The sequence below is a fragment of the Pollachius pollachius genome (genome assembly GCF_949987615.1).
Source record: "Pollachius pollachius genome assembly, chromosome: 2".
NCBI lineage: Eukaryota > Metazoa > Chordata > Actinopteri > Gadiformes > Gadidae > Pollachius > Pollachius pollachius.
This window is the reverse complement of record NC_136935.1, coordinates 23,675,701-23,688,747: the sequence shown is the minus strand read 5'-3', so window position 1 is coordinate 23,688,747 and position 13,047 is coordinate 23,675,701. Positions and strand designations below refer to the sequence as shown.

Genomic DNA, 13,047 nt, shown 5'->3' with positions numbered 1-13,047 from the left:
TCACAAAGGCAACATCTCAAGAAGCAGATGTTAGACCACATTTAGACTTGTAACTAGAATTGCCTTGATGAACTGCAATAACAGGCCCATTTTTTACTCTTGTGGATAAAACCCACGGTCTAATACTCATAGAACCTGAGTGGGTTTGCAAAGAACTGCCAAGTGCGGCCCGGGCTCTGTGAGATAACCCCAAAATCTGTGACTTCCTTGACCAATCACAATGCTCTACACTAAACCCTCCCCGTTCCCCATTAACATTTATCTTCCTCCACTGTACATTCTATACAGTAATTCAAGCATTATGTACAAATGGGTTAAACATTAAACATTATAGTTACATGAAGTAACATATTACACATTACAGTTATATGAAGTGAGGTCATTGATTAATATCCATTCATCGCCTTGTTTATTAACCTGATCTTAAATCGCCATGACTTACCACTTGTGTTTAAGAGATGAACCCTGTAAAAGCAATATTAATTTAAACAGTAAAACCTGCATTTGTAATAGTTAACAATACCATTTTATTTGTCTGTGGCATATACAGTCATAATCATACATCTGGTAGTGTCTGATTTTAATAGGAGTATGGATTAGTTAACTTAAACTTCTAAGTTGAAGCCTACAAACTAAACTTTCTAAAACCATGAGGAGGGGGAACCGCAGGAGGGCCAGACGTCTCTGTAAGGGACCACTTATACGTAAATGAGGCTTCGGTGTTCATCGGAATGCAGACCAAGGAAGGCCGGGTAATATCAATACAGTGTTTAACATTTGGTTCCATTGTAACAATATTTGCCTTATATTCTTGTCAACTTTAAACTTAAAGTTAACCTTACTTATACAAGTGAACTGAGAAATAGACTGATGACATTGACTACAGAGGGATATCTGTCTGAGGCCCCATCCCCACGGGTGAAAACGATCTCTTCCCCTCCGTTTCCTTTGATTCGTTTCAGGAATATCTCTGTAAAGACGGACTCATTGCGAAAACGCATTGAGCTATAGAAACGCTGTAGTAAATGTTCAAGGACCTGGTTCCCCACAAAAAAAGTAGAACACATCAAGCCTGCGCACATCCAGCCTGCGCACGTTTAGAAAAGTTCACTCAAGGAGGAGTTAAACCTTTTAAATTGAGCAGAAATACTTTTTAATATAAAGTTAGTAATTACATTTACCTGGGATGTATTTAAAGCTACGTAAAGAATACAAATATATATTTTTTACAATAATTCAATGCAACACTAAGCTGGTGGGGGGGCGATGGATGTCATCGTTTGCGTTTCAGGCGTCCACACAAATCCTAACACAAAACTGCATAGGTCAGTTTTTATTTGAATCCACCCTGGGACCTGGTTTCAGAAAAATGCGTCTTCGGGCACCGGATTCGCCGGATCCGTCTGGACGGTCGGCCCAAACACACAAGTCTTATGCGGTTTCACCCAAAGAATCGGCTCCGTGTGGACGGGGCCTTAGTGATCACCGGTCAACCCAGGTACCTTCTGAGGTGTTATGAATGACTATGGGACAGGGCCCGGAACAGGCCCCTCCCCCCTGCCGACTCTGTTCTCTCTCTCTGCTAATATTCCAACAACTTGGCTGAGAAGTCCCCCTTATTTTCCACCATACTCTTAATTTAGATTGTTATCAACAGTTGAGTCAGTCTCTCTCCCACTGACTCTCTATGTTTACAGGTGTTGGGGTTTGAGGTGGACTCGATCAACTCCGTCCAGTTCTCCAACCACACAGGTACACTCCTTAAACGGCCCTCTATTTATGTGTGTGTGTGTGTGTGTGTGTGTGTGTGTGTGTGTGTGTGTGTGTGTGTGTGTGTGTGTGTGTGTGTGTGTGTGTGTGTGTGTGTGTGTGTGTGTGTGTGTTGGGGGGGTGGGGGGCGGAGTAATTATGCATGCTCTCCCAAACTCTCATATCTCTCATGTCTCTCATGTCTTTGGTATCTCTCGTTGTGTTGTTTGTTGTTTGTCTCTGGTATCTCTCATTGTGTTGTTTGTTATTTGTCTTTGGTATCTCTCATTGTGTTGTTTGTTGTTTGTCCCTCGTATCTCTCATTGTGTTGTTTGATGTTTGCCTCTGTTTTTTTCATTGTGTTGTTTACTCAGCTTGATCCCTGCGATATTCCCCACTTCTTCTTGTGGAAATGTCAGTTGTTCAAAGTAGGGTCAGGCAATTTGGAAACTAAATTCAAAATAAAATTCTACCTTCTAGTTGACAGTGATCACTACATTGAAGTATGTGAAAATGTTAAGTATAATATGTGCAAATGAGCTGAGTGACATCTAAATGTCCGAGCACAACACCCCAAACTCCAGACCACCATCCTCAGCCAGTGGGACCAGAGCGAGGCGCTGGAGGGGGGGGGATTACTTTGTTGGATTACTTTGTTTTTTAGAGCAGTAAGAACACTAAAAGGGCCTCTTTATGTGACCAATACATGTAACATCAATAGATTTCCAGTGCAAAATTAGTGTCCACATTTCCAATTTATTTGTTTTAAAATAGTGTACTATATAGTATACAATATGTAGTGATTAGGAAATGAGGGAACCAATTCAAACACGGCTCATATGTTGAAGGACAGGAAATAGGAGGTGGTGAGGAGACCAAGAGGGAGAGTGAAAGTCCTGCTAGATGTGGCAAGAGAAGGGAGGCACCGAAGATGTGGTGAAAGATGAAGCGGCGGTGAAGTGCACAGGTCTTGCAAGACAACATGATGGATATAGATGGAAGGCTCAGGTGAACGTAGGCAGAGACACAGGGGCACGGAGACAGACACAGAGATACAGGGGCAGAGACAGACACAGACAGGGAGACAGACACAGAGACACAGGGACAGGGAGGCCGACACAGAGGTCGTTGGTGGAACCAGTCGTGGAATGTGGGAATTGGGACAGCAGCGAATCATGACAACAAAACCATCTGTAGGGCAGCCTTTCACACACACACACACACACACACACACACACACACACACACACACACACACACACACACACACACACCATTGTGAGCTGTGTTCAGTACTATTTCTTGGACCCTCCGGCTTTCTGCGGCTGTGTTGCCTAGCAACCCACACTATACCATGTGACATGGCTGTGACTCACCTGGAGCTGCGACATGATGAGCGCTCTCACACACACAGGCACAGGCAAACCACAAAACATTTTATATATCCAGATATATGCATAATCATCCCCCCCATCACCCACCCACACAATGTCATAACATTTAAATACACCAATTTATACAAAGCGGGACATGGTTATATATAACTACGTGGACTCTAACTTGAGAGGTGAATCAAAGAATGCCTCAGCCAACCAACTTCTTCTCTCGACAGACCAGAAAGAAAGAAAGAAAGAGCGAGTGTGTGTGTGTGTGTGTGTGTGTGTGTGTGTGTGTGTGTGTGTGTGTGTCGACCTTACAAGTGTCTGTGTACTGTTGAAACATACACCTCAGAATTCATCTTCCTGTCCTCTCCCTGCTCCTCTCCTCTGATTCAGGTTATTCCCATTGGAAGGGTCAGGTATTGACAGCAGATGAGCTGCATGTCCTCTACGAAGGCATCAAACTCAACAACGTGCACCACTATGACTACGTTCTAACAGGTAGATGTACACCTCTTATAACATCATTAACATTCATCTCTATGACTACGTTATAACAGGTAGTTTGTACACCACTTATAACATCAACGTTCACCACTATGACTACATTCTAACAGGTAGTTTGTGCACCTCTTATAACATCATTAACATTCAGCACTTTGACTACGTACAAACTGGTGGTTTGTACACCTCTTATAACATAATTAACATTCACCAATATGACTACCTTCTAACAGGTAGTTTGTATACATTTTATAAAAACATGATGAAAATATGGACAAAAATATCTTTAATACATGTTAACTACCAGTTTACTCAAACCCATAAGAAGAAACCAACAGATTTCGCATGAAGCTTTCTCACAATTATGAGTCAATTTACAATAATCAAGTCCTGAGGTCAGAAATTTGATTAATGTTGATTGTTGATGAATTGGTGAGGTTAGGTATTAGGTTTGAGATGGTTAACTTTAGGGTAAGGGTCAGAGATGGTTAAAATTAGGTATTAGGTTAGATATATAGATATTTACTTTAGATATTAGGTTAGAGATGGTTTGTTTCGGTATAAGGTTAGAGATGTTTTGCTTTAGGTATAATAGTCCAGTCATTTTATGTAAAAAGGTTGAACAAATTGCAACTGAAGCAAACTGAACTGATTTTGTATCCTTAATATGTCCTGAGTAAGGCAAAACAGAACAGGAGACAATGGTAAGAAGAATGCAGAAGACAAAAGGTAGCTAAAATAAAAAGTGGCTGTATAAAACAATCAAATTACGTACACAATGCACCACTTGAGAATCTCATCTTCATTCTCGTCACAGGCCATCTGCATTGAGTTTGTGCAGCTCACTCCCCTGCAGTGTCCATAGGCCGGGGTGCACTCTAAATTGTTTTTCTTACAACTGCATTTAGGGTGCTGCAGTCAGACTGGTAGCAGCACCTTATGACCTTGATGAGCTTCTCAGGAGCAGGATGTAGGGTTATCTTTATCAGCACAAATCCCTCGCCACACTTGTGCCATCCCCACTCCATAGTACAAGGTCCATCTATAAAATAAAATACACTTTATGAACCACCATGCAGGAGATATTGATATTGTCACAGCAGCAATGAAGTGCACAAGATACAAAATTATACAATAAACATAGAACTAGAATCAAGAGTTTCAATAAAATTTAAATGTACCAGGTGTTGATCCCTTCCATTCTGGCACTTGTAAGTACACTCGCAAGCTGTGGTACTTTGCTGCTCCTGATGTTGTTGGTAAGACCGGTGGCTAAATGTAAGTAGAACTGGATACCACCTTCTCACAGAACCGATGATATCGTAGGGAGTCCAGGGTGTCTGTAGATCTTCCATTGTAGAGAATCACCATAGCTTTCTCTCCTGCTTCTGCTACATCATCTGTAGAAGCTAAATGTTCATAGAACACCATGGCTTGCTCTCGAAACATGTCATTTTCTTTGAATTTCTTGAGCAGGGCTCCAGAGTGCAACCAGAATATTTAAGGGTGCGACTAATATTTTTTATAGGTCGCACTGGTGCACCTGACGCTGCCTGGGTGGAAAAATAAATTTCCTTCGCAATTGCATCATCTCTCTGTGTTCTCCTGTAATCGAACTCACACTCATGGTTAGGGATGGGGCGTAACCTGGTTCTATCAAGGACCCGGTTCCACTTTTTTCAAAACCAGAAAATCATAGAGTCCCGTCGTTCATTTATTTATTTTTTTGTCTTGTAGGTCCTGTAACGTAATGTTGTGTCCCTCGAGTCGCGTCACGGCATTTAAATCAAATCAATCCAATCATTGCAGCGTGTCCACCAATGTTTTTGAATGGAATTGTAAGCAAACAGGTATTACAGGTAAAACAAGTGAAGTCTGGCAGTTAACTTTGCTCGCGAGGATGGCTGAACAGGCGTATAGGGGGGAACACAACCTCAATGGCCAAGCACATTAGCATTGTGCATCAAATAAAGACCAAATGCAGTACCTTCGACTGTCTCCGAGTTGAAAAGACTATGTCTCCTCCTTCTCCTGTCGCACCACAGACGGGCCCGTCTTAATCATCCACTCAAAGTACGAGCGGTAATCGCACACACAGCCATTGTCGCTAGTCCCATCAGTTAAAAATAGTAATCCAATTGTGAAATCGGTGTTGTAATCAGCAGCATACAAGCTAGTTATCTTAAAAAGTAAATAAAGTTTCAGATGTGCTGCGTGATGATGTGTTGAGGTTGGCTCAGTAAAACGACTGTCGGGTTATCATTATCAAGGACGGATTAACATGACCACGGGCCTGGACACAAACCAGCCATGGACCCCTACCAACACGCAAATACACGCATTAGCACACCGAATTTGGTCGCATATAACTCATGCAATCCACAATCACACACATTGTAATGCAGTGCGCAGCCAGGAGAGAGAGAGAGAGAGAGAGAGAGAGAGAGAGAGAGAGAGAGAGAGAGAGAGAGAGAGAGAGAGAGAGAGAGAGAGAGAGAGAGAGAGAGAGAGAGAGAGAGAGAGAGAGAGAGAGAGAGAGAGAGAGAGAGAGAGAGACGCTCGTCTTAACGGCAGAACATGGAATCTGTCAGGTTAATTTCATGACTTTAAAAGCACCTAATGACTTCCTCTAACGAATTAACGAGTCAAAATGTTGAGATGGACGTTATTTGTTGTACCAGGGCAGTACTTTAGTGTCTTTTTCTTTCTTTCTTTTACGCTATGCCGACCCACTTAGCACACGTTTCTCCATTTTCACTGTGAAATTGACCGTTGACCAAGCACTATGACATTAACGTCCCGTCACGTTAAAAAAAAAATTAAATGTGATGCATTTATTTTGCAAATCAAAAACATTCAAATCCTTTCATGACCGAAGAATGAATTTTGAATTTTTTTAAATAAAACAATAATATATGTATATATATCAAGGGCCGCCCCATTGGCCAGGGCCCTGGACATGTGCCCACTTTGCCCATGCGGTAATCCGTCATTGATCATGATACGTTCAAATGTAACGTAAAGAAACGGTAAATTTAGTTTTTGGTGAGAAACATGGTAATGTTTGGATTCAGGTACTGTATTACTCATGTTTCTGTATTACTAATACAGTTGTATAGTGTTCTAATAATTTTATTTTATATAACTAAAACTACTGATGTCAATATTTATTAAGAATTAAATATTTCATTTAAAATGCAATTATTTATTTCCTAAATCTTTTCCTCATTGCTAAAAACACTTCGTATTTCCACCAATTAATAGAAAAGTATCGATAGTGGTATCGATAAAGAATCGGATCGTTAAGGAGTATCAAAAATGGTATGGATATCAATAAATATTAATGATCCCCATCCCTACTCATGGTAGGATCATATCGTGGTCTAAACCAATAAGAGAAAGAGCTCGGTCGGTTCTTTGCCTCTGATTGGCTCTGGTCCTGTTCACTGCTTGTGTTTTTTTTTTAAATTGCGAACGACCTGAGCACCAGAGTAACTTAAACGGATAAAGAAAATAAACACGACAAAAGAGGGGGAAAATTAAGCGAGGTAAAAACATAGAATGTTTTTTCATTCAAAAAACCTAAGCCTACTGTTCCAACCTGCCCTACTACTGAGAATAGTTATTCAGAGAGTCTGAACTACCTGCACAAGCCCTTTTATTTGGAAATGTTTTATTTTGCTTAATTTTTTAGTTTTAAATGTTCCATTTCAGCTCATTGAAAAACTTGAAACACTTTATTTTTATTTTTATATATAATTGTGCTTCAAATAAAGACAAGCATTTCTCTACACCTCATGCTGCATTCCAGGGACACTTTTTAGCCCGTAAGTTACGAGCTGGAACTGGGAGTGAATCGGTCTGGTACGAGTTCACGGGTAGTGAGTTGCTGGTTTGTCTGCCGTTCCAGGGCATTTTCACGGGTAGAAAGTTGTGAAAACACGGGTTACAGGTTGCCTGGAACGCACCATTATTCTTGTTCAAAAATCATTCACATTATATGAAAGTTATGGAGAGCGATAAAAAGTGACCTTATGGTGTTAAAGGCGACGCAATGAAAAATTTGGTACACCTAAATTTTGTGCTGGTGCACCTAAAAAAAGAAGTTAGGCGCACCAGTGCAACCAACACATAAAGTTAGTCTGGAGCCCTGTTGAGCAATGCTCACTTCCCGATCCCATAAAGACAAGATGTAGTGACACACCCCAGAACTTGCCTGGACCGAGCTGTTCTTTTGTAGCCTTCATGTTCCACATGTAAGGCTTCTTACTTCCTTGGCTCACTACAGAAGAAAAGATCATGGGGATCCATGCTTGCATGGTAGCAGAGAAGGACTAAGAGATCTGTGTCATCCCCTATTAGCACAGTGTTCTTGATGGTAGCACACTGCACTGCTTTCTGCACAATCAACAGATCAGAATCTCCTGAGGCATGGTAGGTGTCACAGTTTGTCATCTGTAGCTCTCCACTCAGCATGGAAAGGAATAGGTGTTTATTCTGCCTGTTTGCCAAGAACTCTTCCTTCTTCATTTTGAGCATCATGTCAGCTGTAAATGTCACTGTAGCGCCAATCCTCCCTTTTGACCGTCTCTGGTGTGTCATATCCTTCGTGTTGTTACTTTGATAGCAATCAAACACCACTACAGCCTTGCCATACTTCTTTCCTACATAATCTGTGTATTGGTGGCATATATCTTTGTAAGGAGATCCCTGGGACCATGGGATGCGTTGAAGAAGTGCTCCACCATCCAAGACGTACTGGCTGCCATCGACCACCATCATTTTCTGCTGAAACATCTGGCCCAACAAGTTTCCAGATGGCATTAGCGAGGGCAAAATTCTTTTGCTTCATGAAGCAGAAGGGAGGAATCAAATAGAGATGGCGGATAGCTACAGAGCTCGTACTTGAGGGTTGCCTCGAGTTCATCACGCTTCTGTGCCACTATCACCAGTCTCTGGAGGAGAAGCTGTGGATCAACTTGAATTTCTTTTCCATCAATCCTCACAGAATACCTCATGCCAAGAGTGACAGTTTGGTCTTTCCTTTTGAAATTATAGTCACCAGGTGTTTGTCCATCCATTGACTTCAGGATTGCAGTGCCAACAGCCCGTGCAGTACCACCATTGACGTTGGAAGGAGCATGCTCCCTGGGGGCAATGTTCGGGCATGGCAGGCGGGCATGGATAGCAGCCATAACAGACATTGTTGCCCCGTCATCCCTCGCCCTCATGTGAGCCCACCACTGGTTTTTAAACTCTTCATGAGAACCTGCTCAATGATCGGGTCAGGTGAGAGACCTGCCCAATGGCGGTCGTTCCGACGGATCATGTGGAATCCTTTCTCAAAATGTTGAATGACTCCTGGGTGTGTGGTCTGGAGGTTTTGCATCTGCTGAAGATACACCCTAGCAGATTTGGTGTACAGATTGTGTCCGGATGCTCCCAGATAGGGTAGCATGTCCTGGATAGCCTGCAGATGTAATGGCCAGTTTCCGATGCGCTCTGCACTTATGTACTTTCGTAGGATGTCTTGCATATCCATGTACTGCATCCAGAGAGCTGAGGTTCTTGAGGTCCTCTTGATGGACTCATGTCCTTTTGAAGGCGGCCTTTGATTCTCAAGAGAACATCAGACTGACTGGCCTCTTCAGCTGATATCCTTCCATCCATCAAATTCTCATATATCCCCAAAGCTTCATCCTCATCTGCATCTCTGCTCACCTCTGTCACCTGGTCTCCATCGCTGTCATTGGTCTCCATCGCTGTAACAGCTTCGGCAGACTCTGACTCTCCTTCCTTACTCTTGTCTAATGTTCCAGATTGCTGTGGTAGATTTACATTGAAAACATCTGCCAGAATCAGTGCATTGAGGGTGCATTGAGACACGTCGACAATTGAGTGTGCACAAACCGCTCGTGCAACAGCTTTGCCAGACATCATGTGGATTACTGTGTTTTGGGCATAGTTCAACTCCAGAACTTCTTGGAGTCCAGATGAGGCCTCAGCTGTCCGAAACAACTGAGGAAGCTCATCTCTGCATGGAAGCCCCCCAAATGTAAGACGATTTGTCTCAGAGCACTTTCCATTGGCTGAGAGTTGACGATCATGAGAGCCTTCGACCAAAGAGGCTGATCAAAGGTGATGACTGGGGTGACCAGTGTTGTGAAAGTTCACTTTCTACGTGAACTAGTTCAAAGTTCAGTTAACAAATTTTAAAATGAACTAGTTCAGTTAAACGTTCATAATTCAAAATTTTGATCTAAGTTCACAGTTCCAAAAAATGAACTAGTTCATAGTTCTTTTCTTCAATATGTTGCTGTGAGCTATTCGTTTTTTCCGGTATTTTGAAGATTGAGCCCCCTTTGAGGTTTGTCTAGGATGAAATAGAGTGGTTGAATCAAGTATCGTAGCTTAATACAGTTTCTATCGTGTTTTATTGCACATTTAGCGCATTTTTTAAATCCCATTGATTTCTGTTGGAAGACTCATTGCTCGTTAGCCAGAAACAGAAAGGGGGAGTGTTCACGTTTGGTTGTAGTCTTTTCGCTCGGTTCTAGCCCTACTTATTAGACAGAGAACCGAGCGAAAAGACTACAACCAAACGTGAACAGCCCCCCTTTCCGTTTCCGGCCAACAAGCAATGATTCTATGAGGTATTTTAGTCCGCTGAGCTATGAGCCAGAGAGCTAACGTTATGGATTGTACATATTTATAATTCGAAATTCGTCTCAGCCTTTATACCACAGATACTCTAGGGTCTATAGCATATAACTGTGTTGTCTGATTACAGTTTAATTCATTTTCCACAATTTAACGGCTCTCGTTTTGAAGAATAATCACTGTGCCATTCGTTTTAATGGGAATCACGCCGGTCTATACTTTCAAAATAAAGTGTACATATTTATAATTTGAAATTCGTCCCAGCCTTTATACGAAAGATACTATAGGGTCTATAGCATATAACCGCGTTTTCTGATTATAGTTTAATGTAACAGTAAGCTGGCAACACCGCAACTGCAAATTAACCGCACGGAGATTACCATGGCAACCGGTCAAACAACACAGCGATCTGCGCGTGCATCCGCCGTGTTGATAAACAAATAACCCTTATTGTATGACCACCCCGTGGTCATATTGAACGAAGTCAAACCAAGTGAGCGTGCCGTTCACAGACACCAGAATGAACGAGTTCACAGTAACGTTCATCAGGCAGTAATACAGTATGTTCAGTTCACGTTCGCCCAAAATATGAACGAGTTCATGAACTATCGTTCAATGAACGCGTTCAGGCACAACACTGGGGCTGACATTGTGACATTGCGCATGTTGACTAATATATTTCAGGGTTGAGAATATGCATGTGCTATCACTTGGATTCAGATCAATCATGGGCAGGAACATAACGCTCGACTTGCATCATTCCTGACCATGCTGGTCTGGGGGAACCGAAGAGGATTGATCACTTCCACAGAACATCAAGGTTTTCACAGCTATTCTGGACCTGAAGGCTCTGAAGCTTCGGGTAGGTTATTGCTGCGAAGTTGTGCCTTTCCTCTCTGAAGTAACATATACCCTTCCAACAGCTGCCATATCCAAGGAAGTAGCCTTCAACCTGGGGATTGTCTTTTTCGATGTTATTCCAGGGACAATGTCGGCAGCATATTGGACAAACTGTGTTGATAGGTCAGGAATTTTAGCTCCATAGAACTTCGCTGCATTTCGCTCAAAATTGGTACACCTCCTCATATGAGCAGCAAAATCCAAGATGATGAATAGTGTCAATGAGGAACCGTGAGGGAAAGTGGTGATATAGTTGTACACCCAATCCAAACTGAAGTGGTGCTAACATCACTCTAGGTCTGGTTGCCTGCATAAGTGCCTGTCCAATTGTCGTTACTTTGGCTTCGTTTTGGTCCCAACAAATAGTTCTTCCAAGAGCAAGCAAAGAGTATCTGGAAGAATCCTGATGGCAGCCTTCCGGAGATTCTATTTCATCCACATTTGGGTAAGCATCATTAGATAGCGCGATGTCTTTGATATCTTTTTTGATGAGCTTTGTTGCGCACTTTACAAGCCTGATTTTCTCTTCATTTGTGTTTGTTTCCTCCTTCTGTGTATCATAGTAGTCTTGCAACACCGCCTTAGCTGTTGTCTTTATGGTAACCACGATTGGTTTCCCATCCATCAGAGTGTATATGATCTTCTCCCCGAAGTGTTCTTCCAGCCTTTTCTTCATATACGTATAAGTATATGCTTCACTTTCACTGTGTGCAAGCTTCTGCTGCATGAGGTCAATTAGATCCTTTATGGTGATCTGCTCATCATGGTTTTCTTCAATATAATTTGCCACCTCAAAAAATGCTGCTGCGCTCTCATCGGCTGTGTCTCAATTCAGGGGACGCATCCTTCGAAGGGTGCATTCGAAGGGCGATTGCGTCACTGCAACGCGTCAAGGCTGTCCCATTTCGAAGGCTCCTTCAAATGCGGCCGACAAATGCAGCCTTCTTTTCCCGGATTTGAAAGATCCACCGGAGGGATCTTTCACGGCTCAACGTATCCCAAGATTCACTGCGCGTTGGATGTTTTCAGAAATGGCGTCAGAGAGAGCCGAAGCGGCAGTTGCAGCAAATTGCATATTCAATGACAAAACTATGTAAAAACATTTTTTTATATTAAAATAAAGTTGGGACTATTTTAAATTTGTAACTTTATTGTCAAAGTTCAATTTCATTAACATGAGCCATATAACGTTAAACTAATTAACGTTATATTTTATATAATTATTATATAACCGAATCAGAATCAGAATCAGAAAACTTCCCCGGGGGGAAATTGTTTCGTTCCAGGTGCCCCGTCCAAATAGAAATAACAAGCATAGAAGATAAGATTATAAAAAATAGAAAGTTATAAATGAAATACAATAAAATAAAAGTAAGAATAAAGTAAGAAGTGGACATCTAAGTGAAAGTGGACATCTCTTAGTTGGTTATATAAAACGGCTCCATATTTCTCCTCCGCCGTCCGGTTTGAACCACAGCTGTCAGGGTTGCTAGGTGACAGGAGTGGCGCGTCATCACGCAAGGCAAAGGGTGTTAACGGCTTGTTACGCAAACTTGAAATGCTCCGTTGGGCAGACCGTCTCATTTAAAAACGTTTGTGCGGCCTTCGGTCCGGCCTTTACGGCCTACGAAGGCCACACCTTCATAGACCGCGTCCTTCGAAGGATGCATCCCCTGAATTGAGACACAGTCATCGTGTTGAGGGCGGCCAACCTTCACCTCTTTGACTCTTGTTCAGTGTCTGTTTTATATGCTGCTGGTATTTGCTTCTTTGTACGAAAATTCACGCTGCAAGTCTGGTGATATACCGTATCTGCTGCATGTAGATCATGTGCACGCAGAATTCTTGCTTTCGC

At 42.2% G+C, this 13,047-nt stretch overlaps 1 protein-coding gene across 1 annotated transcript in view; it reads left to right on the top strand.

Moving 5' to 3' along the window:
- The window catches only part of pdxkb (pyridoxal (pyridoxine, vitamin B6) kinase b), a 49,303-nt gene that overhangs the window by 1,977 nt on the left and 34,279 nt on the right, over positions 1–13,047 (top strand). The window contains exons 2-3 of the mRNA XM_079729888.1: positions 1,698–1,752; positions 3,525–3,629. Coding sequence (XP_079586014.1) covers positions 1,698–1,752; positions 3,525–3,629 — 160 coding nt within the window. The remainder of the gene's footprint in view (positions 1–1,697; positions 1,753–3,524; positions 3,630–13,047) is intronic.